Source organism: Stigmatopora nigra, chromosome 5 (genome assembly GCF_051989575.1).
Source record: "Stigmatopora nigra isolate UIUO_SnigA chromosome 5, RoL_Snig_1.1, whole genome shotgun sequence".
Lineage (NCBI taxonomy): Eukaryota > Metazoa > Chordata > Actinopteri > Syngnathiformes > Syngnathidae > Stigmatopora > Stigmatopora nigra.
In genome coordinates, this window is record NC_135512.1 from 2,332,004 (window position 1) to 2,359,657 (window position 27,654).

A 27,654-nucleotide genomic window follows, 5' to 3' on the forward strand; every position below is an offset into this window, starting at 1 on the left:
TCCAGTTTTGGTAAAGTACATTTAAATATTTAGTTTTGTTTGTAAAAAATGAACATAAATACAACATATCTTATCATTGCATATTTCCATCTAGCCAAAACAAGTTATTTCTGTTGTAATTATTATTTTAAATAAATGAGATAAAAAGCACAAGGGTTTTTTTTATTTTATATGTAATATTATGGGATGTTTTGATAATATTTAGGGCTACATATAGTTGAATACATAAGATACATGACTACAATATGTTTTTATATTTTTATATTTATGTTTTTAGTGGGAAAATGCACTTTATGGAGTAGCACCACCCATTTAATTATATGCAGCTGTGTATGATGACCAAGGCTTTTGATTGGTTGGATTTGATTGTATACAAATTTCTGAGTTAGACAGTATCGTGCTATTAAGATAAGATTAACTCCTTTGTCTATTAGAGTTGGTGATTGATTTATTTGAATGGAATAAAAAAAAACTATAAAATATTTGTAGATTGATACAGAGAAAGAGTAAAAATAATACTTAAAACATGAAAAAAAAATAAAAATATGCCAAGTCACCCAACAACAAAATCACAGAACTCGTACAACTAGAACGTAGTGTACTTAGGTGACAATAAAACAATGTTTGAAATATTAGAAAAGCACAATATAGATGCTTAACATACGAACAATTTTCAACTATAACCAAACTGGCTCCAATTGTAGTAACGGGTATTCGTTTTATCAAAATAAAAGTTCAAAATGAGTCAAACTTTGTCAAAGTGGAACACCTTGAAAAACCCATTTTTCATACTTACCATCAGAAAATCAAAAATTCAAGGTTGGTCTTTTCATCAGGTGTCCAAATGTCTGTCCACGGCAAAATCCGGCAGACTCAAAGACCCGCCTTGGATTGTTCTGTCATCTCTTTGGCGTGTATTAGCAAATGTCCAGCTAACAAGCTACTATGCATAAATTCTTTCCCGCAATGAGGGCACTTGTGTTTGATATGATCACGATTTTTGGATTTTTTCTTCTTCTTGGTTTTCTCGTTGTCCTCAGCGTCCTTAGCCTCTTTAGCGTCCCCGTCTTCCTTCGTTTCGTTAGCGTGTAAAAGCATATGTCTCTTCAAAAATCCGGCTTTAAAGTATCTTTTATCACAAAAGGAACAAGCATAAGCTCCACCTTCCTTGTGAGCAGTCATATGGTTTTCCAAAAGCGTTTGGTTGACGAACGTTTTGCGACACAACGAGCAGGCAAACTGTTTCTTCCCGTCTCGATTGGACGCCTCGTCGCTGGACGAATTAGCCGTCATATCCGAGTGGGATAACGGCGCAAAGAGGCTTTCGGGTTCCGATAACGCTTCGGCTCCGCCTTCGCCGTTAGCTTGCGGCGCCGAGTTGCCGGATTCCGGCGTTTTGACGGTGTCGGGTTTTGGCAAAACGTCATGTTTCTCGTGGGTGTCGGGATCTTTGGCGAGGACTAAATCTTGGCGGGCGGATTTCGCGGCCTCGTCGTCCGACGAGTCCGAGGTCAGGTCGTCGTTTTCTGGATTGGCGTCCGATTTTCCCGGCTGTGGGGGTTTTTCTTTCCCTTCTGTTGGCTTCCCATTTTTGTTGGAAGGATTGGACGTTGGGGTGTCATTTTGGAGAATTGCGGAAAATTTGGCCAGTTGTGAGACTTGTTTATTATCTTCCGATGGTTTCTCTTTTGAATGTTCTGTATTGTTTGACAAACGTTGAAGTGCATTTAAAATTTTTAATTTGGTCGTTTTTGGGTCTTTGGAAGGAGAATCGGAATAAGAGACAACTAGCATGGATGTTGGAGTCACATGAGCTCCTGTAGGGGGCGGAGTTTGAACAGAACCTGAAGCTTTCACTTCATTTTTACTACTTAAAGGGACCCCTATTTTCTCTAAATGTGGATTTTTACACAAAGCTGAAGATTTCTCTTCTTTTTTAGCACTTGTATGGACCTCTACTTTCCCTGGGGGCGGAGTTTTAACAGAAGTTGAAGGTTTTTCCTCTTTTTTAGTAGCACTTGAGGGGGATGCGATTTTACCCATGGTGTGGTCTCGAATGTGCGCAATAAGAAAGTCTCGAGTGCGGAAAAATTTCGTACAAACCGAGCAGGTGAAATATCTAACGGCGTTGACTGGTTTGGTTAATGTGGGCGTGTCCAAATCTTTCTTTTCGGCTTCGTCCTCGTCAAAGTCCTCGATGTCTGATATGGGAGCCAAATGGTCTCCCTGCGGGGGTGCAGTTTCGTCATCTTTGGTTTTTTTTAAAGTGGGACTGGTTCGTTTCCTGGCTTTCCTTTTTTTCGATGGAGGCTCCTCGGATTTAATTTCTTCATTCTCCGACCCTTTTGAACCTGCACGGAACCATCAGGAATAACATCAGGTCCGAGATTAAGGTATCACTTGGCGAGTAGCTGTCAGACTTTATTATGCCTGATCAAAAATGGGTCTTCAACAAGAAAATTGAGGCTTGGGATGGCCACAATTTAATAATTTCATTTTTTTAAGTGTTAAATTGTCTCAAATAAAGTTAGGATTTTATTTTTATTTTATTTTAATGGACTAAAAATGTTATAACCCATGTAAATCTAGTAGTTGTAGCGCCCTTGTTGTAAATAATTGTTAGTGAACTTACTTACTTATTATTTTTTATTATTATATATTGAATATTTGTGCACTTAAAAATAATAACGTAAAATATGCAAATATATATAAATTAGAAACCCACCACTGTCATTAATACTGAAACATGATTTCTATTCGAATTGGTTAAACCGAGACAGGCAGATTTACGTCTTATCTTAACACTTACCGGCAATTGTACAAAATGTTAAACCAAAACAGGCAGATTTACGTCTTATCTTAACATTAACCGGCATTTGTACAAAATGGTGGATATTCGTTAACGTTTCTAGGGCTTTTATCCCTTTAATTGAACAAATGACAACAGGTTGAATAATGTGAAATTTAAGGTTTTTCCCTCATACGAGTCGACGAAGAAAAAAATAGATTTAAAAAAAGAAAAATATCAATTTTACCGGCTCTTTGTAGTCGAAGACGGGGCTTTAGGACCGTTTCAAGCAGAGCACGATGCCGCCGTTCGTTAGCCTCTTCGTACTCCAAGATTGTTTTCTCAAACAGTTCGAAAACTTCCTCGACGGCCAAGTTTAGCTTTTGCTTCACCAGCTCTCTTAACATTGTGATTTTACACATGTTCTTCGACGCTAACCAAGCGGAGCTAATGCGAAAAAAGTCGTGTGTGTGCTCTTCTTCGGCTTTTAGGCGCACGTTTCTACATTCTTCTTCGGTGGTAAGTTTCTTCTTTGTTGCTTTTTTTGTAGTCCTACAATACGTATTGTTACAGGGGCAACGTTTTAAATTCTAGAATTGCGCAGACAAAAAATAAATATGTTACAGATTGAGTATGCTTAAGAAAATAAAATAATGGAACAGAAAATTACCAAATAAACATGAATATTTAATTTTAGAAAAAAAAAACGTATTAGCACGTCTGCTTCACAGTTCTGAAGTCATGGGTTCAATTGCTCTAGGTTTTCTCCGGGGTTAACTTTATGGGCAAAAAACATACAGCTAGGCTTTAATAATGAAGCACACCTTATTTTGCAGTATATATATCTTATTTCCAGCAGGCAAAAATGGGCATTCATTTGAATATAGGGGCATGTTTCAAATTTCTTTTTTTCTAGCTAGGACATTCTTGGAAATAAAACTGTCTCATCACTCAGGGTCTTTTAAGTATAATGGCGGAGGGATCCTCCTCGCGGTTCCTGGCACTGAGGTCAGAGAGGAATCTCCCACACATCCTTATCTTAAGTTTGAAATTAACCAGAGCTCAGGAGAATAATGAATGAGTGGTAAATGTTAGATGTTCTTTTGAAACAAGTGTCAACAAAAATATAGGCAAGACATTATTGAAGCTTACATGACTGTTTTTCTTTATATGAAACTTCATTTTCAACCATAAAAACAAGATATTTAGATTGGTCAGGAAAAAAATTGACAACTCTCAGAACACAGCTCAGTTGTTCATAAAAACAAACACCCAGAACTACCTCCTGTTTTGTCCACAAGTAGGAGTACTACACAAATATGGCTCAAACTTTTAAGTACATTTTTATTTCACAAATAATTCATGAGGCAGCCCGGCAACTGAGTGTTATCAGATTTTATTTTCAAGGTATACACAGAAATTGCGCCAATACATTTACAAACAAAACAGTTTTTATTAGTAGCTGTGTATCTACGCCACATCCAACATGGCGGAAACACTACTCCAGAACAGGTCAACGGACAATTTCTCATAATTAACGTCCTTCTTTGTCCTTTTCCATTTGCGTTTTGCGCTCTCTTGTCAAGTCTTTGTGATGGTGTCGTCTCACGTGCATTCTGAGGCACGACCGCCGGGTGAAACCTTTGCCGCAGGGGGCGCAGGCGAAAGGTTTCTCTCCAGTGTGCATCCTTGCGTGGTTCTTCATGTCGTACTCTTGGCGGAACGACTTCCCACAGAACGGGCAGGAAAAGGGTTTCTCTCCTGTGTGGATTAGCGTGTGCCTCTGTACGTGGAGCTTGGTGTGGAACCTTCGATCGCAGTAGGAACAAGCAAATGGTTTCTCTCCGCTGTGGGTTTTCACGTGCGCCACTAAGTTGCCCTTCAAGCTGAACGTCTTCCCGCACTGGGCGCAACCGTGCCGGGCGCCGCCGCCGCTGACGTCGGCGTGAGCGGCGTTCGTCTCGCCGTGCGTGTTCATGTGTCTTTTCATGTTGGCCTTCAAGGAGAAGCCTTTTGCGCAAATGGCGCAACTGAAGGGTTTTTCTCCACTGTGAGTTCTCAAATGTCGATTAAGCGCCCCCACATGGACAAACTCTTTACCGCACTCGTGGCAAGTGGGGGGTTTCTCGTCGGTGGGATGCGATACATCGTTTTGCGTTGTGGGAGGAGTCTGAGAAGGTTCTTGGGCGAGATCGCCGTCAGAAGAGCGAGATATTGTATCATTGGTGTCGGTGAGGGGAGATAGGTCACCCGGTCGGGAGTGAGGGTCCTCCTGGGGACATTTCTCCTGGCTTGGACTGTGATTTCCATGTTTATCGTTCTTGACGTGGATGTCAGTCAATTGAGTTGTGATGTCACTATCGCAATCTAGACCAGTCCATTCCTCTTTAATGTGGGGAGGGTCTTTAAATTCTTCTGTATTTTGCTCCATCACCTGCTGCGATTCTGCAAAACACAATTAAAAAATATATATATTTACATGTTCATTTGTTCTCACTAGGGGGTGCTTTAAAATCTGAATATTCCATATATGTGACTTCAAGTAGTAATAAATTGGACGTCTATCGTCGTCAATGGCTATGAAATATGATCAGAAAGCGAGAATAAGTCAACTCACCTGCTTTCTCGAGGTCAGATTGGGACGTCAAAACAGAGTCCAATAATTTGCGGTCTCTGTCGTTTTCCTTTTTTCTTCGGGTAAGTTCCTCTTCGTACTTCATTATGGTTGGCTCAAATAAATCAAATATGTCGTCAATTGCCAAGTTTAATCGGTGCGTCAATAACTCTTTTAACATTTGGACTTTGCACATTTTTTGGTTAAACAATACGCTACTGCTATACTAGGTGAGGTACTGTTGATTTCCGGCTTTATTCTTCTTCGGTGAATGTTTGGAGGAAGTTAATGGGGGTTGAACGTTGTCCTCGTCTGGTGACATGAAGAACTGCACTCTCTTACTTAAGGTCCAATTTACACTAATAATTTGACTTTTGACACATTTCTTTCCAATTTGTCACTTTTTTACGTTAATGTGAGTTATATCACCTTTTAAACATTTGTTTGTGTTTCCATCAGTCTATTCAATTAGTTTTAGCATTTTTTGTTATTCTTGGTGGAGTTTTTATGACAATGTTGTCGGTTTCAATTTAATTATTATAGCTATTATTTTCGCTCAATGTCATTGACATTTATCCATATATAATTTTTAGCTAAATTACCAACTTTGTCCAAAATAGATTATATTTTGCCTTTTTGAACAGGCATTTTTTCGCCCGAAGAAAATTGGTCTTTTCCAGTTTCCCGCTTGCTTCACGCTGATTGGTCAACTGGAAAAGAAGATGGATCCACCCGCGAGTAGCAAAACAATGTAGATACATTTTTACTTTTGTAACTCTATAACTCGCATAAAGACAGAAAAACAAAAACGAGGTTCCTTCTCGTAACTACGTTCACTAAACAAAACTCACTTTGGACGTTACGTTGGAGGTGAATAAAGGTAAGAGGTTTCCAACATCTTAAATACCGTGTCTGAAAGAACAACATTTTAGAAAATTAATATTCAAAACCTTGCAGTAAAACACTAATTCAGTCATTTAAGTGCGCACATAGTGAACTAAACCTACAGGTACCCAAATTTTACATATTTTTAACACGAGTTGCCGTCTACAAAAGATAGTACCATAACAATATCCATTCATTTATTGTCCGTACCGCTCACAAGGTTTACGGGGGTGCTGAAGCCAACTGTAAGCAGTAGGTGGGGCACACCCTGAATTGGTTATAATAATTGCTAATAGTTTTTAATTATAAAAACGAGTCACTTGCTTTTTCAAGGGTCTTAAGGTCTTAGTGACCAATTTTTGAATAGCTTCTGTTTGGTGACCACTAAATGAATGATATTAATACGTTTTTTAATCGTTATTTTTTGCCCAACAGGAACGATGCCCGCCTTCCGGCAAGCCGGGGAACGGCAGCTTCCCAACCCCATCTTGTGTATGGCGTGGTCTCCTAAAAGAGATCTCATTGCTCTGGCTAGTACCACCGGTGAAGTACGTCACAGCAAATATCCACTATTTCCATTTTTTTGTATCATTTCCGAGGCAACCATAACCTTAAGCCGTTCCATTTTGTTGTGGTTTTGTCGAATCTGCAAAATCAAAATGACATAAAAAAAAATCTAACTTTTTTTAGCGCATTCCTTTCATTTCTTTGACAAAATGAAAGAAATACGCTATAAAAAGTTCAGTCATTTTCAGGGTTGTACATTACATTTTTAAAATGAACATATAATCATGCTTGGATGTATTTTTAGTCACTTAATAGTAGGAAAATATTGATATATGCTGGTTATGTTGCCTTCAAAATAAGGCTTTTACTTTTTTTTGCTGCTCAAGACATATTTATTAATTATATTTTAAATATTTTGGGTTGCCGACCGCCAGAATAGCTTCACAACTTTTTTATTATTATTTTTTTTTTTGTAGTTACTGCTTCACCGCCTGACCAATTTCCACCGGGTTTGGAACCTGCCACCCAGCGAGCACATCGGGAAGGAGATCACAGCGCTCGCCTGGAGACCGGATGGCAAAAGTATTTAAAAAAAATATATAATAAAAAATATATATGACACGAGTGAATATTTCTGAATGTTTCACTTATCTTTATTGGGTTTCAGTTCTGGCCTTCAGCCTCGGTGACACCAAACAAGTGGTCTTGTGCGGCGTGGAGAAAGCGGAAATCCTGCACGTCTTTCGCATGCAGAACCGCATCAGCTGTATGCATTGGATGGAGGTGACAGATGAGAGCAGGTGAGCTCGACATTTTTTTTATTCATAAATGGATTAAAAGAACTGGATTAAAAGCCCTGAATATTTACTTTTTTATAGATCTAAAACAATGTTTATTGTGGCTCTTTTTAATATATTTTTAGATTTTATAAAATGATTTTTTAACTAAAAACACAGAAAAAATGGATTAAAAAATGACCATTATTGATTTAAAAGTGGAAAATCAGGAAATTTAATATACATCTATACTCTTCATTTTAATTTCATCCTAAAACAGAAAGTCAGCACTCATCATTTACTTCCCCGGGCCATACAAAATGATGCGGTGGGCCAGATTTGGCCCCCGGGCCGCCACTTTGACACATGTGCACTCGTACGAGTGAAATAGGCAAATTCAACAATTTTAAGGGAGATAATTGTATACATTTTATATCAATTTTATATACATTTTTTTTCTAATATTTCCACAACTCAACTCCAGCGCCCTTGGATCCTTTTCTCAGACCGAAGATGAATCCAAACACTTTCTACCCAAATTAGCTTCACTCCCCAAAAGGTAAGACCAAAAAACACATTTGGGAAAACCCCTAATAACTAATAAGCTTTTATTAATTCATTTTTTTTTCAATTTTCCAGCTACAGCACAACATCCAAGCTCTTCAGGTAACCACAATTCCGACCCAAAAACCGGCCATCTTGAAAAAACTCTTTACGTCCACTCACCAGCGAGGAGAAGTCCGACGAGATCATGAACCTCCTCGGAGAAGTCCGACTTAACATCCTGGTCCTGGGAGGAGATGACGGAAATGTGGAGCTTTACGCTTATGGGATGTATAGGATCGCTACGTTAGCTGGGGTGAGGCTTTTTCAATGTGTGGCTAGCATGGAAATGACATTTTAAATTTTATTTTTGTTATTTTTTTGGGGTGCAGGTTACCGGAAGTTGTCGCAATCTGGGTTTGTCCAGCGACTTGAAGTCGTTGGTGGTCATCACCGAGTTGACGTCCGTGGAGGAACGTGCTGAAATTTGCTTTGTTCAAGTAAGATTTCAATTTTTAGCACATTTTTAGTTCTTAAAATTGTTTTGAGAAAAATTATCTTGATTAAAAAAATAACTCATGATCTAGGAAGGAAGATTTATTGTTTTTCCACTCTTTAAAAAAAGGTAAATCAATTAAAAATGTACAAATGTAGAATATTAATAGATGCTAATAAGGATGGACTGTTTTTAGCTATTTTTTTGTGATTAAGAAGAATAATGCTAAATAATAAAAAGAGCTGGGTTTATTTTCTTTTAGTAGATGAAAAGTAGAAAGGAAAAAAATTGATGGTTTTTACCTTTTTAAATTAAAACAAATGATGACATTCTGTCAACAATAAAAAATAATTTAAAAATAGTAACATCTATATTTACTTTTGAATTAAAAACAAGGCAAATCAAGTTTAAAAACTACAGCTTTCCCACTTTTTGATTGATTAAAATATGTTAGATAAAAAATAAATAAAAAAAACGCTTTTCACTCAAAAAAAAATCCAAATGAAAAAAGGATGCTTTAACATCCCGTAAATTTCAGTCAATTCAAAATGGCCGACATCTTGTTGGACGTAAACAATGGACTAAAGAAATTAAAAAAATAGTATATTATTGAGCAAACTGGCACATTTTTTTCTGACAAAAATACCTAATTAGAATAACATTGATATCTGACAAAAGCCTTAATAATAATAATAATATTTCTCAGTTGGACACCAGCCTGCTGTCGGATTGCTTACCCGAATTAACCCGGATGGCGCGCAAGTTCACCCACATTTCCACACTGCTGCAGTACCTGCATTTGTCACTAAGCTGCATGTGCGAGGCCTGGGAGGAGATCTTCATGCAGATGGACCTCCGCCTTACCAAGTTTGTGCAGGTATTTCTTCTTCTTCTTTTTCTTCTCTGTTCTGCCCGGCAACAAATGTCATTCAAGTTTGTGCAGGTGGACTCTCCTTCTTCTTCTCTGTTCTGCCCGGCAACAAATGTGATTTATTTGTAGGAAAAGAACACAAGCACTCAAGTGCAGGACGAGTTCTTGGAACTGCTTTTGTGGGGACAGTCCAGGTGAGGAGGACATTTTGATTTCCTTCATGTTGTGGACTGTGACCTTTGACCTGATGATGTCATCCACAGTCCTGAACTGCAAGCTCTTCTTATGAACCAGTTGACTGTCAAGGTAAGTGCAAGGAATGTAGTATTAAAACATAGTTTTACTGGATTAGTAGGTATTTGGAAGGTTTTTGATGGCATAATTTCAGATGAAATATGTCAATTTGGTCAAAATTCTTGGAATATAATATTAATATCATAATTTTAAAGATATTTTCTGAAGGTTTCTGTTTGTTTGTTGTGAATTAAATTTTCATGTAAGTCTTCTCTGTTACCTTCAATGTCGTATGAAACATAGTTTATTAGAATAGTAGATATTTGGAAGGTTTTTGATGGCATAATTTTGCATGAAATATTTCAAATTGGTCAATTCTATTGGTCAATATAATATTAATATAAGAATTTTTGAGATATTTTTCTGAATCTTTTTTGTTTTTTTGGTTTGTTGTGAATTATATTTTTATGTAAATGACATTTTTGTCAATTTAACCTATTGCTTGCCTATCATTTTTGTTATTTTTTAATATTCACATGTTGTTATGTTGAAGTTAGGCCTTTTTTTGGCTTTAAATTGTAATGTTTATTTTTATCCTCCATCTTTTGTCAGTTTCTGCCATCTTTTAATGTCACAAATGCCTTTCTGATACATTTTAATCCCCCAAAAAGGCCATTTTGTCATCATTAGAAGCTCTATGTGTAGAAATAAAACCATAACCACTCATTTTTATTGAATTTTTTTGCTCCTACCTGTTTTCCCACACCAGGGATTGAAGAAACTTGGCCAGACCATCGAGTCATCTTACTCCAGCATCCAGAAACTGGTGATCAGCCATCTTCAGAGGTTCGACCTCTGCACTTCTTCATCACTTTATCGTTAGCATCCCGCTAACGTCTCATTGGCTCGTCTGGCAGTGGCTCCGAGGCGCTACTCTACCACCTGAGCGAGGTGAAGGGCATGTCCTTGTGGAAAAAGAAGTTTGAGCCTCTTGGTCTGGATTCAGCCGCCATTGAAGGTACTGTACTTTTCCTAAAAAAGCCATATTTTGCGAGAAGCTACAACTAAAAAACTGCGCATTATAGTGCAAAAAACACGGTACTTGGAAATTGCGATATCTGATAAAAAAAAAATTGGGCCGTTTGATTTCATATATATTTTAATGGTTTAGTAAAAAATTTGACTGACCAGGGGGCGGCTTATATGCGAGAAATTGTAAAATGCAAGGTTTTTAAAGCAATTTAAGGCAAGTAAATATGGTAAGATCTAATGAATTTGTTTGATTTTTTTTAATGTCTTATTTATTTAAAATGTTATTTAACTATTTTTAATCTGGAAATAATACTCATTTCTGATGTCTTGAAGCTTTCATCAATGGGGACAGACATTTTATTTGAATTTAAATTTAGGAAGAAACATTCTTTACTTTTGCGGTCCACAAGTTTGAGACCTTTAATTTATGATAATAAAGAAAATAGATGTTTAAAATTGTGACAAAGTTTAAAATCATTTTGCTGTTATATATTGTCACATTGTAGTGCTATTTATAGTCATGTAGCATATTCATTAGCATTTTTCTTTCAGATGCTATTACTTCTGTGGGTTCCTTTTCCTTAAAGACCAGTGAACTTCTACAGTGAGTTTCTTTGCTCCTTTTTTAAATAAATTTCATTTTATTTTTGCAATTTTATTTGGAAAATACGTCAAATTGCCCATACGTATTTTGCAGAGTGATCGACAAAAGCATGAAGAACTTTAAAGCCTTTTTTCGCTGGCTTTACGTGGGTATGTGGCAGTTGATTCTTTGCAATATTTATGTTTTTTTTTAAAGTATTTTAATATTTAAATTGTCCTTTCTATCAACAGCTATGCTAAGAATGTGTGATGAACACGTTCCTCCAGAATTGAACAAGGTTAGGAAATAAAATCCCACAGAAATCTGTCAAAAATTTACCTATCGCAATCAAATATGCTAATTTTCTCTCGATCAGATGACGCAGAAGGACATCGCCTTTGTCGCCGATTTCCTGTCGGAGCATTTCAGCGAGGTGAGACAATTTCCACCAAAAAAATGTTTTTTTACCCAAAAATTTGCCCTCAACATTTTTCAACGGTTATTTTTTTTCCACCAGAACGAACAGCTGTTTGATCGCAAAGGAAAGTACTTCAATGTGGAACGCGTTGGTCAGGTAATTAGCAACAGAGTACCGTATTTTACGGCCTATAAGTCGCACTATTTTTCCCCAATTGGGCCCAATAATGTAAAATGTAAACAAAAATATCGAGTAAATGTTTCCCGCTAGAGGCCATTTTGGACATACCATATTTTTCTCGCATATTAGCCGCCTCCGCGTACAGGCCGTACCTTAAAATTGCTTTAAAAAGGTTGAATTTAGCAATTTCTCGCGTATAAGCCGCCCCGTTTCCAGTTGCAACTCCCTCGTGTAATGTCTCTATGAGCACTGGGCGGAGCCTTGCATTTTTTTCAGTGTTTTTTCCCGTTAGTCAGTGCAGAATGGCGGAGCTTGTTCGCTAATACGAGAGAAGTATATATTCTACTTCTTGTTGGCAAGTAATGGTGCGTTATCCTATTGTGAGGACATTTGTGTTCACCATTTTCTGAATATTTTGAAGGGAAAACAAAAGCAAACAACCCTCAATAGGTTGCATGTGAAAATCAGGGTGGAGGCGGGGCTATTAGAGCCAAGAAATGTTTCAAAATTACGACAAAATTAGAATTAAGTTGAGTGTAAGGTTAGATTAAATTTATTTTTGAGTGTCTTCATCATAATCCAAGTTCATTTCAATTTATTATCTATTATTTAAGTCTAATTTGTCCACATATAAGTCGTCCCCCTTTTTTGAGTGACAAATAGGGCCTATATGCGAGAAAATAGGGTTAGAGTTAATTCAATGGATGGCTTTCTAGTACCTGAAGGACGAAGACGAGGACTTGGTGTCTCCGCCCAGCACCAATGGGAACCAATGGCTGCAGTTTTTAGAGAAGAGCACACACTTAAAGGGTATTTTTACCCATTTTTTTATGCTTTATGTTTTTTTTGGTGAAGCATTTGTAAGCATATTGATATAGTTTGTTGTTTTTGTAGAGAGCCCTCTCCTGTTTCCTTCCTTTCCGCAAAAGTCTTTGCACTTTGTTAAGAGGACGATGGAGAATGCTATTGAGCTTTGTTTACAAAAACCTGCGGTGAGTTTACTGACTGACAAATTTAGAGTTTTTTAACCAATGGTAAACCTGCTATTTATTTAATATTTTTTCTATATGGACAGGAGGTTATTGGGAAATCGGTAAAACAAGCTGTTTTACTGCCCTTGTATTTAGCACCAAAACGGTATGACCTCTAAAACTCTTTGAATGGCATTTATGATTTTATTTCCAATTTTTTTTGTCTTTTTTAAAATTAATTCATTCATTTATTTTAATCTTGCAGGGCTGAAAACTCACCCCGACTTTTTGAGCTTCCGTCCTTGTAAGTAAAATGCCAATCTGTCAAACATCACAAATCATATCACATAAAAATTCCCATTTTCTGACCCTTTTCCTTCTTTTTTTTACATAAAGAAAACTCAATATAATCATATTTTCTCATTCTTTTCCAATAGTTTCCTTTTTTCAATTGTTTATGCTTCCCAAGAAATTAAAAACACAAACAATTACTCACATTTAGCTTTTAGCTAACACATGTACCGTATTTTCAGGACTATAAGGCGCACTTAAAAGTCTTACATTTTCTCCAAAATAGACAGAACGACTTATTTATGTATACTTATATATTAAGTGTGCTTTTATATATGGAAAAAAAATAAAATGTGTCATTCATTGAGGGTGCGCCTTATAATGCGGTGTGCCTTATATTAGTGAAAATATGGTACACGTTAAAAAAGCACTCTACTTTCAAAGTCGTCCATTTTTTTAAATATTTTTTTGTTATTCACTTACCCTAAAATAATGTCAATCTTAAATTTCCTCTAAAAAAAACATTTTTTTGTGTTTACAGGTGGAACAACAAAAAGACCAAAATGCACTACGTGGTATTCTGCATGCCACACGTTTCGCCACACAAACTTTACTTACTACGCAAAGATAGTGACACAAACAGGTAAAAGTAATCTTGACAAATGCAATACATAAATTAAAGTAGGTCAAAAATTTGCCCAACGTTTAATCGGTCAAATAAAGTGTTAAAAAAGATTTCCATCCCTTTTTTGCCGCAGACAAATTTCCAACTACATAGCATCCCTCGACCTTTGCCACCAGCTCAAAGGTTCAGACGAAGAAAACTCAGCATCCCGGTGAGTCAAAAATAGCCCGCCAACCTACCGTTTCATTACATGATACCCTCCACCATTTTTTTTCAGGACTAGCGGCGGCGCGGTGTGCACGGACGCTCGTTTTTACAACGACGAGATGCTAACGGTGGTTCTTAAAGGAGTAGAAGAAGATAGCGCTCGCAGTATTCTGGGACAAATTCCTCTCACTTCTGCCTTTAATTGTGAGATTGAATTCAATTGGACGCCTGATATGAGGTGCGTTACATAACATTTTTAAAGATTGAACCCGTAAGAGAGAAGATATTCAAACGTTAGCGTTAGCTTGTTGTATTTACTCGCATATAAGCCGCAGTTTTCGGACAAACAGAACCGGGTACGGCTTATATGCGCATAAAAATACCTAAAAAGTGACTTAGGATTTATAAACATGACATAAATGAATGAAAAATGCACACTTGTGCTCTATTCATATGGATTTGTCAATTTTTTCAATTTATTACAATTTGTTGTCATTTTTTTGTAGTTTTATGCTATTTTGTTTGTATTTATAAAGTGATTTTTCTTACTTGTACTATTTCAATTCCTTGATTTCCAAATGAAATCATTAATAATTAATGCACTAATTCCAGATCACGTTAATTTCATCATTTCATTGAAAATATTGTCTATATTTTCATTTAGAAAATATTTTATTTTTTTGCTTAAGACTGTGGTGAAAAGTACAAAAAGACCACTATTCGTGGGATGGAAAACTAGCTTTTAGAAACTAAATCTAAAGTTTTCCTCTATTGAATGTGTGTACACCTCATTAATATGCAAAAAATTATATGTTTTTGCACTTTCAGATTGGAGGAGCAAAGCGCTAGTATTCCGTCTCAAACTCTGGTCCTGGAAAATCAGTGGCGGGAACTGGAAGGCATGAAGGCCCGGTATGTTGCGGTCAACGGGATTCGAGAAGTCGCTTGCGTGGTAAATATCGCCGTCGCCTCGCCATTGTCGTCGTCGGGCGCCATTCACAAATGCTGTTTTTGCGCAGTTGAGCGAAAATCTAAGACACCTCCGCGCCTTTGAGATGGACGTGGAAGACGAGGACGACGACGCCGCCGAAGCGCAGAACGACACCGTCGAGCAGGACATGCTGGATGCCACCGCCACTTCTCAGGGGGACGAGAACGGCGAGGCCGGGAATGGCGAACGACGCAAAAATGAAGAGAACCTCGAGTCGGAGGAATCGTCAGAATTATAAATAGAACTTCATTGTTTATTTAATATTGTTAACCTTTTTTTGTTTAAAAAGATATGTAAATATGGCTGTTAATGTCTTTTTAAAAAGCCAAAGTCATTGTTTCTGAGTGTTTACAATTTTATTTAGAAGTGTTTACTTCCGCTCCCGAGATGGCGTCAAGACAGATTTTTAACCACAGAAGAAGAAAAACCCGGAAGTTAGCAACGCCTCTTCCCGACAGCGAGAGACGCCTCCGTAAATTTAGCGTATGGAATTCTACCTTTATTTTATCGCGTTTTTCTTTTCTTTCACTCGGTACACATTTGGGAACGTTTTGTCGGATATACCCACCTGATATTCATTCGGAAATTGCGTTTCATAGACTCCAGAGGCAATAGCCTTAGCTTAGCATATTAGCATGCGAACTGCAGATGCGTCTAGGGAAAAATGAAGAGTACAATTGAAAATAACAGGAGATGAAGTCGTTTAACGATTTACGTATTTAAAATCGAATTTTAATAGGTTTACGGCTTTTTATACGTTCTAACGATTTGTTGTAATTGGGACTTTATTACTGCGGAACAACTCGGTCACGACGGATATTAATATCGCTGCCATTTGATTTACAAAATCTAACAACAATGCTCACAAACATGACCATAAAAGTCACACAAACATTTTGATAACGCACTCAATGTTGTCCTTTTTAAAAATAAAAATTAACATGTATTGTTTGTTTTAAACATACACATAAAATAATGTTGAATGGAAAAAATAAAACATTAAAAAACAGTGTTCTTACTTAAAAAATTGAATGATTACCCTTTTAAATAAAGTTTTTCTTGTTCATTTAAAAAAATGTACAGGAATAAAAAATAGAATCCATATTTTCCATAACTGATGGACAAAATTAGCCTTTAAATACATTTAACCTTCCTAGAATGACTAACTGAATTCCCCTTTATGGCAGACAGAGTTAAAATAAAAAAATATATATAGTTGTTACAGTTGTTTTCGTCTTAATTTATAGCTTCCTTGGTCAATCTTATAATATCAGCACTGTAAATTTGCAATACTATTCTTACATTTGCCCCCACCTTCTTGTTTCCCCAAGCGTCTCCTCCCTCCCCCAAAGATGAGCACCCCAGATGACCCGGAACCCCCCCAGGTCAAAGAAGAAGACGATGACACCTGGAGCTCCCGCGACCCTGACCGCGAGGGCTCCGAAGGCTCCAACATGCCTTTGAAAATCGTACTGGTCAAGCTGGACGACGACGACGCCGGCCCCAGCTGCGTTGGCGGCTTCGTCCAGGGCAAGGCGGCCCGCGGCAGCTCGTCGGACGAGGTGGCGTCGCATTCCTCGGACGAACCGGCCAAAAAGGCCAAAAAGCAATTCCCTTGCTCGGAGTGCGGCAAAACTTTTGGCGACCGCGGGATCCTCAACCGCCACATGAAGAGCCACACGGGGGAAAAACCCTTCTCCTGCCCTGCGTGCGATAAGACATTCAGCCGCCACGACTGCCTCATCTCACACATGCGCTGCCACGCCCAAGAGAAACCCTTCCACTGCTCCCTGTGCACGCAAACCTTCCGTCACCGTCAGAACCTGCGTTCCCACTTGAGGTATGTAGAAAATTGCTATTTTTATTTTGTATATTAGCTGCAATAAACAGCTATTTTGCATACCTGTCAACTTATATGGTTTTCCCATATTTTATACGTTTTTTTTTATCATTTCAAATAGTGTAACAAGTTTTGCACGGATTTTTTTTATACACGTCAGTCACTGCAATATAAATAGTATAGCGTGTCAACTAGCAATGTACTCATATAGTCAAGCTGTCAGCGTCATACAGCGACATCTACTGGATCTTGAATTTAGTGCATATTGATTGGGCACCCCGTCCATTTTGGAGAAAATTTTAGATTCTCATGTGAGTAAATATGTGCCACATTGCATTTGTATGATTTATTATCGCTTAATAAGGGGAATTTCAATTATTAATGATGGCAGAAATTGGCCAAGGTTGCCAGGTATGCAAGCATAATAGCAATTACTTATTATTATTATAAAAATCTTTTCTCTTTTCAAGAAGGAGAGTTAGATTGAAAATTTTAATATTTTTTTCCTCTAACGGACCAGCACCGGTCCCCAGGCCGGCAGTTGGAGACCCCTGATGTTAAAAAAAGTATACATATTTTACCTACACAGCCTACTAAGGATGGTAAATTCCACAGACGTCCCAATTCAAAAAAAAACAAAAAAACAACCTACTTTTTGATGACCCATCAGTTAAAATCAATTAAAAAAATCCACATTCCAACCACATGTACTTCTTTTCAGGTGCCACATCGGTGAAAAGCCCTTCTCCTGCCCCACCTGCGGCAGCACCTTCTCCACCAACGCGCACTTGAAAAGACACGTCAGCATGCACACGGGCGAGAAACGCTTCGTCTGTGCCATCTGCCAGAAGCGCTTCACCACCAAAGGCAACGTAGTTCTCCACATGCGCATCCACACGGGCGAGAAACCCTTTTCCTGCGCCATTTGCGACGGCGCCTTCGCTACCAAGACACACCTGACCCGCCACGCCCGCACGCACACGGGCGACAAACCCTTCCCCTGCTCGGTGTGCAACCAACGTTTCGCCCTGAAGGAGAACATGCTATCGCACCTGCAGGAGCACGCCGCCGAGGCTCCATTCGCCTGCGTGGCGTGCCCGGCTACCTTTGAGCACCGCAAAGAGTGGATGGCGCACAACCGCACGCATGTAGGCGAGAAAATGTTCCCCTGTCCGGTGTGTGGTAAACGCTTTTCCAGTAAGAGCAACATGACGGCGCACATGAGGGGCCATACGGGAGAGAAACCCTTCTCTTGCCCTTTTTGTAACAAGGGTTTCACTAGCAAAGGCGATATGATGAGACATAGGGTGACGCATACCGGCGAGAGACCCTTCGCGTGCGATGTGTGCCACAAAAAGTTCACGCGGAAGTTTCACGTCACCAAACATAAGTGTCCGGGCGGGAACAGTTACATCGACGAATTGAATGGGAGTGAGAGTTTCTGAGGAGGGGGTTTACTCGTAACTTATTCGGCGACGTCGACGGAGGTGGTCCGATGCTGGCGAGTGACGGAGAGGGTGTGGCCTAAGCGGAAGCTTATTCCCGACTTGTTGCCGAGCGGCGGATGACTGAATGACGTTTGTTTCATAAGCAGCTTGTATCCGTTTGTCACCACGGTAGGAGTTTTTAACTTTTAGCTGTTATGTTTAGCTAGCGCTTTGTATTGTACTGCTTCCTATGTGTATCATGCTGTGGTATTGTCAATATTAAAATTCATGTTACCAAGCTGATATGGGAGTACGTTTATTCAAGATGATATAGAATAAGTATGGCAAATAACTGCTGAAATACTTGGCTTTTTTACAGGGAGAATATTTTTTTTAGTACTTCATACTTTGCTTCTATATCACATTCATAGGTACTACAGTAATTCACATGAGTAATAAGTGTTGTGTTGTCTAATTATGTGTCATCTTTGATACATGAATTTTGCGCAAAGTGATACTTTTTTCCTTCTGGGAAAACCTGACATATAAAAAGAAACATCAGAATATTTATATTAGTACTGAGGGTTTAATATTCTATCAATCAATGTTGTTTGGGCCCATGTTATCTTTTTAAAAATCGTATAATACAACTGAACATTTGTTTTTAGTGTTTGGGAATTCAGTCTCATTGTAGTGACGTCACAACCATGCGCCCAGAACTCGGTGAATTTGTTAGCACTATCTAATACACAAATAATTATTTCAAAACTTTTTTTTGACACCGTTGATTATAAAAAAATGTTAAATAATATGAATGGTCTTTGCTAGGATGAAAAAATAATTGAGTAATATTTCAAATATATCCTTCAATTGTGAAAAAACGCTTGAGGCTACCGTACACCCAACAAAGAAGGCGACCTGCCATGCGCATGCGTAGTACTTCATTTTGGGCGGAACTGTCTACGTAGGCGTTTTGGGTTTCCACAGCCCACACACAACGGCACGTTGCTATCTAAAAAAGGCATAAAAGCCATAATTTATATTTTTTTTAGCCAACCTAAAAGCAACTACAAATCCACCCAAAATGTGCAAAGTCAAAATTTTGCGTTCTCTGGTCAAGCAGCGACTAAACTTAGCCGTCGAAGAGATTTTCGGATTGTTCGAAAGAACCATCGCGGAGTACGAAGAGGAACTTTGTCGAACAAAAGAGGAGAACGAACGTCAACGAGAACTTCTCGAGAACGTTTTCAAACATCAAGCTGAGCTCACTGAAGAAGGTTTGTCATTTTTTTATCTCTCTACAGAAGAAATGATGTGGAAAGAAAATCGATATTTGACCGACATATCCGCCATTGCAGTCCAGCGTCCACCATTTTGACTTGCTCGTCCACATAAAGTATTCCGACCAAATTGTGTAAATATACTCTTATTTAACAAACCTGAATTGTTTTTTATTATCAATATAAAATGGGCCAAGTATGTGAACTTGTTTTTTCCAATTGTAGTCGCGTTTAGTTCAACTTCTTGTGCTTAATCAATTAGAATTGTTAATTTACTCGTAAGTCGAATAGGATTGGACGTCTTTCGCCGTCAATGGCATTAAAAGGATGTCAAATCATAGCCAGTCCTGCCAGTTTAAATTTAATTGGACTTCTGTTGTTGTTAATGGACGCCTAGTCATTACAAATTTTGGCGATGACCCTAAAGTTTAATCTAACAGAATGCTTCTATTTGTATATGTACTTTATTCAGAATATTGATTGAGATTAATCGATTGCCCTTCATAGGGACTATGTCATTTTTTGTTTCATTTTGTTCATTCACATTGTTAAGATAATAGAAAAAAATAGTAAACATTCTCATTTTCTTCACTTCAACCTTTACTTAATTCACATAATTTCTATATAGAAATAATTGCCATATTTTGTCACATATAAGCTGCCCCACGTATAAACCCCACCCTTAAAATTGCCTTAAAATGGTTGAATTTTACAATTTCTCGCATATAAGCCGCCCCCTGGTTCACAATTTTCACTTCCTTATTGATGGTTTTATTATGGAGTACAAATATGCTACTTTGAAGGGAAAATATTTTTTTAAATCATTGCAAATGGCATTTCTGAGATACTGTATGAATCAAAAGAACATTATTAGGGTCAATATTATAAGAAAACTAGTCATACATTTAGTAATATTTGATTTCTTACTGCAAAACTGAAAATAACCAACAACAACTAAATGTTACATCTACTAATACTCTTACATATAAGCCTTCCCTTGATTCAGTCATTTTTTTGTTACAAATACAACTTATATGTGAGAAAATACGGTAATAAATAACTATCTCATGAAATGCTCCTTCTTCGCAGACGTGCAGCAAGTTTTGGTGGAGACTCAAGAAGACGATCCCCCCTCCGAGGACGAGCCCGTCCACGCCGAGCTCCCCCGCATTAAAGAAGAAGAACTAGACGAATGGCTGAGCGGCGACCCCTCATTGGAGCCCACCACCGCCCCCACCGTGTCGACGGAGGTCAAGCGCGAAGACGACCCCGACGATGACGACGACGACAATGGTGGCGAGCCCTCGTCGCACCCTCCGGACGACAGCGCCCCCGTCGACGAGGCGGACGGCGAAGACCACACGGACGGGGACTCTCGCTCCTCGGACGAGGCAAAGGAACCGTCGGAGTCTCGGGGCGAGAAAAAGCTCCTGGTCTGCCCCGACTGCGGTAAGACCTTCGTCAACCGCAGTGTGCTGAGAAACCACCGGGTGACGCACACGGGCGAGAAACCCTTCGCCTGCGCCATCTGCGACAAGCACTTCTCCTTGAAGCACCACGTCAATCGCCACATGAGGATCCACACGGGCGAGCATCCGTACACTTGCTCCGTCTGCGACAAAGGTTTCCGGGATAAATTCGGCCTGAGGAGCCACATGAGCAAACACACTGGTCAGAAACCCTACTCCTGCCCCATCTGCGCCAAGGGTTTGTCGTGCAATTCCTCGTTGCGCATTCATATGCGGCTGCACACCGAGGAGAAACCCTTCACCTGCCCCGTGTGCGGTAAGGGTTTCTCCGGAAGCTCTTCCTTCAGTGTTCATCTCAGGCAGCACACGGGGGAGAAACCTTACCCATGCCCCACCTGTAACAAGTGTTTCTCACGGCAAGAGACGCTCACCGTGCATATGAAGCGGCATGACGAGGACGACTGAGAAAGGCACGCCGGTGGCGGCGTCTGGTCGTTTGTTTTTTGTTATTTTGTTTTATGGCGTGATTTTTTTTTGGGGGTGGGCGTCCGAGCTATTCGAAGTGGGAGGTTGGCAGTGAGTGAACGGTCGTTCTGATTGAGAAAGTTAGGATTTCGTTTTCATCGTCAAAGCCTTGATGTTGAGGGAGCGGTCTTCTGTACCAACATGGCCGCCAAAAGGCTGTGTCAGTGGGCTGTGATTTTTTTTTTGGTATACTTCTCTCAATAATGGAAATTAGTATATTGATTTGCGGTGGGAGGTTGTCAGCGAAAGAAGAATTTTTTATTTGCTGCCAACCTCCCACTGAAAATGGATTGGACGTCTATAGCAGTCAATTGGATTACCGAGCCTTTCGATGTGAGTGAATGGTCGTTCCGATTTATTTTGGTTGGGAAGTTAGGAGTTAATTTTCATTGTCAGCGCCTTCATGGTACGCAAGGGAATGGTCATCTGTATCAACATGGCCGCCACAAGGCAATGTCAGTGGCAGTTAATAGCAGTGGATGAGTAACTGGCAGGTGTTTTGATATGAATGAAATCACTTTGGTTGAGAAAGTTAGGATTTCATTTTTATGTCAACGCCTTGATGTTAAGGGAATGGTCACCTGTAGCAACATGGCTGCCTCAAGGCGATGTTGGGAGGGGAGAATTATTTTATTTTTTGTGCTGCTGTCACCAATGGAGATGACTTTATTGCTAGAAGATGTCCAATCCATTTGAAGGTATAAATGCGCCACTAATTTTCACGTATTCACATAATACGCACACACATGATTTTGTTGTATGTATGGGGTCACTAACATAGGAAAAAATGTTAAAAATCATGTATACACAAAGTTATTATAGGACGGGGATCTGGGATAATCGCCTATGAAATTAGTTTAAAATGTAAATACAAAATTGCATCTCAAAATATTTCAATATTATTTCAGACTCACAATTTTATCAATAAAATAATGTCATTGGACCAATCAGACAGACGTCAGAATCCAAATATGCAAATAGTTGAGTTTTCTTCAAATAATTTGTTACAATAATGGGTTTTGTTATCAAGTAGACATCTAGCGAAAAATAGGTTTCTTTTTTTTTAATTTCTTCAGAAAACTTATCTATTGTTGACGTATATAATACCAATTGTATGACCTTTTGACTTCTCTTTTTCCATGTGTAAATGTGTGCATCTCATCAATAATTAAAGAAATATCTTCATTTTATGTGTTAATTAAGTTTTTCAGCAAAATAGAATTGTAATATTTTTGAAAAATGTGATGATTGGTTTAAAAAAAAAACATGTACAACCTGTAGGTGGCAGCAACGCCAAGTCACTACATTAATTTATCTCCGAAGAAGAAAAAGGCGGAAGTGAACGCCCCCCACGTTGAACGATCTCGCGTTAATGCAAACGTAAAAATGTGCAAAGTTCGATTGTTAAAAATAATGGTCAAGCAGCGATTCAACATAGATGTCAAAGAGGTATTTAATCTTTTTAAAAGAACTCTGTTAGACTACGATGATGAACTTTATCGAAGTAAAGTGGAGAACGTGCAACAACGACAACTACTGGACGATTTCCTCGATTGCACACACCCGGTGGGTTCTCCACAATTACAATTAAAATATCGACCTATTTGCTAATCCTGAATTTTTAAAAGTAAAAAAAAATAAGTAAAAAACTCGCAAATCCTTAACTACTATACTTTCCCCCCACAGTTTACTCATTCATGGCCGCTAAATGAACGTTCATTGACTGCCAACCCTCCCTCTTCACTAGATTGGACACCCATCGCCCTCCATAGCAGTGAGTTTAAATATTTATTTTTGTAAGACATATTTTTTCACACTATTCATCTATGACAACCAAATTTACAAATGTGAAGCTTTTCCAATTTGCATGATCTGCCGTATTTTCTGGATTATAAACCGCTCCGATCAAAGAGTTCTAAATGAATATATATTTCTCTCTCTGAGGTAGAAATACTATTTTTGTGAGATACCAAGTATACAAACATTAAAGTTAGAGTAACAATAGTAAAATGGAGAACAACGGGCTAAAGTACAGCCTATTTAAAAAAAATACAGGATTTTGGCAGCCCAAACAATGAAAAATATGCAACTTTTAGTCTGCAAAATACAATAACAGTTGTCTTCCCCTCTAGTATCGGAAATATATATTTAATATATTGCTCAGTCCACATTGCCAAGCAGGCTTTGCTTGGGTGAGGGGCAACCGTGGCCAAATCGGGAGCTCGACGTCGCTCGAGGCCGGGGCGCCGACTCTCCGCGGCTGGGCCTTTTCTATTTGTGGGGCGGCGCTATCACGTTCGACGCTGGCTATTCCCGGCGCTCGCGTCAATCTACTGATTACGGCGAGGTGGACTTGCGATAGGAGTGAAAGGAATTGACATTTTCCATTCCTAAACACACTCATGGCTGCCACGCGCGGTCTTGAGTGCCTAATAATCCTAAATTATCTTTGCCATGAGTTTGGGATTCTTTTTAGTGCTAAAGAATATATATATATATATATATATATATATATATTTACAATATCTCATTTCAGGTTACATTGAGTTAACATAATATAATACTAGTAGTAGTAGTACTAGTAATAATAGTACTACTACTATGACTACCACTGATAGTAGTATTAGTACTAGTAGTAATACTACACACTACTATTAATAGTAGCAGTAGTACTAGTACTAATAGTATTACTACAACTACTACTAATAGTAATAGTAGTAGTAATACTACTACTACTACTAGTAGTAGTAGGAGCAGTAGTACTATTACTACTACTAGTAGTAGTACTAATATTAATAGTACTACTACTACTTGTAGTAATAGTAGTAGTAGTAGTACCAGTAGTAGTAGTACCAGTAGTAGTAGTACCAGTAGTAGTAGTACCAGTAGTAGTAGTAGTACCAGTGGTAGTAGTACCAGTAGTAGTAGTACCAGTAGTAGTAGTACCAGTAGTAGCAGTAGTAGTAGTAGTAGTAGTAGTAGTAGTAGTACCAGTAGTAGTAGTACCAGTAGTAGTAGTAGCAGTGGTAGTAGTACCAGTGGTAGTAGTACCAGTGGTAGTAGTACCAGTAGTAGTAGTGCCAGTAGTAGTAGTACCAGTAGTAGTACCAGTAGTAGTAGTACCAGTAGTAGTAGTACCACTTGTAGTTGTAGTACCAGTAGTAGTAGTAGTACCACTTGTAGTTGTAGTACCAGTAGTAGTAGTAGTAGTACCACTTGTAGTTGTAGTACCAGTAGTAGTAGTAGTAGTAGTACCACTTGTAGTTGTAGTACCAGTAGTAGTAGTAGTAGTAGTAGTACCACTTGTAGTTGTAGTACCAGTAGTAGTAGTACTACTACTACCAGTAATAGTAGTAGTAGTAGTAGTACCAGTAGTAGTAGTAGTACCAGTCGTACTACTAGTACTAGTAGTATACAATTAAGCAATATTGATCCATCAATAAGGCGCAGAGAAAATTGAAATCCTTGACTTTGAAGTGATAATGTGGAAAATTTGTCGGAAAAGAGCTCCTGAATCCCCCAAATGTCTACCGTCTGTCCTCCTTGACCTTGGGTGGCCTTCTTCAAATTTTGCCCATTTAGAGATAAAGCCCAGCGTAGCGTGGCGCTAACACATCGCCAGACGACCCCGACTTACGACGGATCACGGATTAGCTGGTCACTTAAATCTCGCGCCGGGTTCCATTGGGCCGTCAGGCGCGAGCGATACCGTAACGCCGCTCTCCACTCGTCGTGTGGCGTTGAAACCCGAGTCGGGGTCGGCCAAATTTAGCAACCCCCCCATTTTCCCCCCGGCAGACAACGCCAGCAGACCCAGCCTGGGACGGACGGCAGAGGCGCTTCGGACCCCCGACCCAGCCGTGGTGGTCCCGCCAGCTCCCCCGACGGACCAAGACTGGGAAACCAAAGAACGGGTTTTTGGACCACTTGAAGGTGAGTGTGTGACATTTTTTTTAATGGGAGTTGTTTTCATATCATAACAGTTTTAGTTCAAAAAATAACTAAGTCGTTGTCGCCATTGACTTTGACAGACATCCAGTCCAATCACTTAAAAGGATTGGTCATCTAGTTTAGTAACAAAAACTTCACTCAGGAGGTATACAATGTGTTGGTAGTACTATTGTCAAAAAAAATCATATTTTTTACACATTTTTTTCTATTTTTCATCGTAAAAGTTGTACTTGAAGTCCAGTCGTATTTTTGTCGGACATTTTTTTAGTTTTTAGTTTTGAGAAACCAAGAAAAGTTGATGAAATAAGAATAAAATGGACAAAATATATATTTTTTAGATAATTGATAGTTTGATAGAATTTTCTGTCATTAGATTACATGTTAGCCTAGCATGTTTTCTCACTTTTTCGTCTCTTGATCGAACAATAGTTGCCGTCCTGCCTCTCAAAATTGATTGGACGTCTATGGCTGTGAATGGCAGCAAATAAGTTCATATTTAATGTCATCGACGGTGCGTTCAGGGCCCATCGTATATGTCACAATCAACACGGTATGTTTAAGGGTCCGCCCCCCTGGTGGAGCGAGGCGGGCGTCGCGGCGCCTGCGGCACGGTCCGGGCTCGATTTAAAAATAAGAGCAGCTGCTCCGGGGGCGCCGGAGCACGGAGCAATACAGTTTGGGAAGCGTTTAAATGCTTGTCAAAATGCTTGTTGTTGTTTTTTTTGCTTTAATCCTATTAATTCCTGAATTAGCATTGACATTTTGCTACAAAAAACGTATCAACAGAAATAGCACGTGTGGAGATATTTCTTAAGATTTTCCCTTCAAAGTAAAACATTTGTGCTCCTTATTAAAACAATGAATATGGCGTCAAAAATTATGAATCAGGGGCGGCTTATACGCGAGAAATTGTCAAATTCAACCATTTTAAGGCCATTTTAAGGGTGGGGCTTATACGCAGATGCGGCTTATATGCGAGAAAATACGCTATGTGTATTTTTATGTAAAATATCTATCTCCACATAAATCAAAATGGCGGCTAATGAACCCAAACAAAACTTTCAGGCCACCCTAACATGCGTCTGCTTTGACAGGATGCAGGACGGGAGTTGGAACCAGCCACTCCCCGCCATCTCGCTGCTGCTCAAGGGCTCGGCGGGAGGCTCCGCCCCCTCGGAGGGGGACGCCATCGCCGCCAACGACGACGAAAATGGGGACTTTGCCGACTTGACCGCTTTTCTGAGCGCCGACGAGATCCACCGCAGCCTGGACTTGGCCCGGGAGGCCTTTGAGGACGGGGACCGGGACGGGGACCCGGCCCAGGATGACCCCCGTCCCGAAACCCGGGCGGTCCCCCCACCGGAGAAGACGGCGCCGGTCTACAAACAAGACAAACCCCGATTGGTCCACGAAGGCTTGGCGCTCCACGAGCGCGCGTCGTCCGCCTCGGAGTTCTGCAGCCGTGCCGCCACTTTCATCGAGGAGTTGTCGTCCATCTTTAAAGGCCCTCCACAGCCGGAGCGCCCCCTAGAGGATGAGTCATCTTCCCCGGATAGCGGATATTTGTCGCCGGGGAGTCGGCAGGCGGCCGCGGCGGCGGCGGCGGCGGGACCCCTTTCGCCGCCGTGCTTCGTCCAGAAGTTGAAAAGTCAAGAGGTGGCCGAGGGCAGCCCGATTCGTCTGGAATGCCGAGTCAGCGGAAACCCGCCGCCGCTCGTCAGGTACGCACACACGCAAACATTTGTATTAGTCACTAATACTAATAATTAGTGCAAAGAATGAGTAAATTATCAAAATGTTTATCAACCGAATTTTTCTTTTACATTATGAACAATATATTATGAACAAGAGAATAACATAAGAACATAAATAAATGCCAATTCATGTTGTCTACACGTACTAAAACACTGCGCCCCTAGTGGATAATACAAGAACTACATATTTTTAAAGAAAATTCATATTTTTTTATACAATGCAGCTTTCTTTCCTGGGCCGTACCAAACCACCAGACAGGCTGGATCCGGCCCGTGGGCTGTATGTTTGACACCCCTGAATTAGACAATTTCCCTCGTATAAGCCGCCCCCCTTATTCACAATTTTCCTCCTCCTATGTGTTGGTTGCATTCTGCTGATATTTAGCAATATATTTA

General features: G+C 39.4%; 5 protein-coding genes across 5 annotated transcripts in view; 3 read left to right on the forward strand and 2 right to left on the reverse strand.

The window, feature by feature from the left end:
- Window positions 1-430: 430 nt before the first annotated feature.
- Window positions 431-3,310, reverse strand: LOC144196572 (uncharacterized). The gene is made up of 2 exons (XM_077716887.1): window positions 3,036-3,310; window positions 431-2,351 (listed from the first exon to the last, which is right to left on the reverse strand). Exons 1-2 carry the CDS (start codon window positions 3,208-3,210, stop codon window positions 874-876), a joined length of 1,653 nt encoding a protein of 550 aa, XP_077573013.1. The 5' UTR covers window positions 3,211-3,310; the 3' UTR covers window positions 431-873.
- Window positions 3,311-4,168: 858 nt separating this feature from the next.
- On the reverse strand, window positions 4,169-5,714 carry LOC144196575 (uncharacterized). Its single transcript, XM_077716889.1, has 2 exons — window positions 5,406-5,714; window positions 4,169-5,233 (listed from the first exon to the last, which is right to left on the reverse strand). Exons 1-2 carry the CDS (start codon window positions 5,596-5,598, stop codon window positions 4,323-4,325), a joined length of 1,104 nt encoding a protein of 367 aa, XP_077573015.1. The 5' UTR covers window positions 5,599-5,714; the 3' UTR covers window positions 4,169-4,322.
- A 365-nt stretch (window positions 5,715-6,079) lies between these two features.
- On the forward strand, window positions 6,080-15,349 carry anapc4 (anaphase promoting complex subunit 4). Its single transcript, XM_077716908.1, has 27 exons — window positions 6,080-6,282; window positions 6,723-6,835; window positions 7,271-7,376; window positions 7,462-7,594; window positions 8,055-8,129; window positions 8,210-8,236; window positions 8,300-8,429; window positions 8,506-8,613; window positions 9,316-9,486; window positions 9,610-9,674; window positions 9,744-9,786; window positions 10,484-10,560; window positions 10,632-10,732; window positions 11,299-11,350; window positions 11,444-11,499; window positions 11,581-11,627; window positions 11,706-11,762; window positions 11,847-11,903; window positions 12,644-12,737; window positions 12,822-12,919; window positions 13,003-13,064; window positions 13,164-13,202; window positions 13,731-13,832; window positions 13,948-14,025; window positions 14,092-14,259; window positions 14,850-14,973; window positions 15,041-15,349. The coding sequence occupies exons 2-27, from the start codon at window positions 6,728-6,730 to the stop codon at window positions 15,248-15,250; spliced, it is 2,388 nt and encodes a 795-aa protein (XP_077573034.1). The 5' UTR covers window positions 6,080-6,282; window positions 6,723-6,727; the 3' UTR covers window positions 15,251-15,349.
- On the forward strand, window positions 15,261-21,928 carry LOC144196624 (uncharacterized). Its single transcript, XM_077716976.1, has 5 exons — window positions 15,261-15,495; window positions 16,344-16,852; window positions 17,574-18,295; window positions 19,320-19,556; window positions 20,649-21,928. Exons 1-5 carry the CDS (start codon window positions 15,400-15,402, stop codon window positions 21,491-21,493), a joined length of 2,409 nt encoding a protein of 802 aa, XP_077573102.1. The 5' UTR covers window positions 15,261-15,399; the 3' UTR covers window positions 21,494-21,928.
- A 3,421-nt stretch (window positions 21,929-25,349) lies between these two features.
- The window catches only part of palld (palladin, cytoskeletal associated protein), a 29,961-nt gene continuing 27,656 nt past the window's right edge, over window positions 25,350-27,654 (forward strand). Inside the window, exons 1-2 of the mRNA XM_077716978.1 lie at window positions 25,350-25,486; window positions 26,599-27,225. Coding sequence (XP_077573104.1) covers window positions 26,600-27,225 — 626 coding nt within the window. The 5' untranslated portion in view covers window positions 25,350-25,486; window position 26,599. The remainder of the gene's footprint in view (window positions 25,487-26,598; window positions 27,226-27,654) is intronic.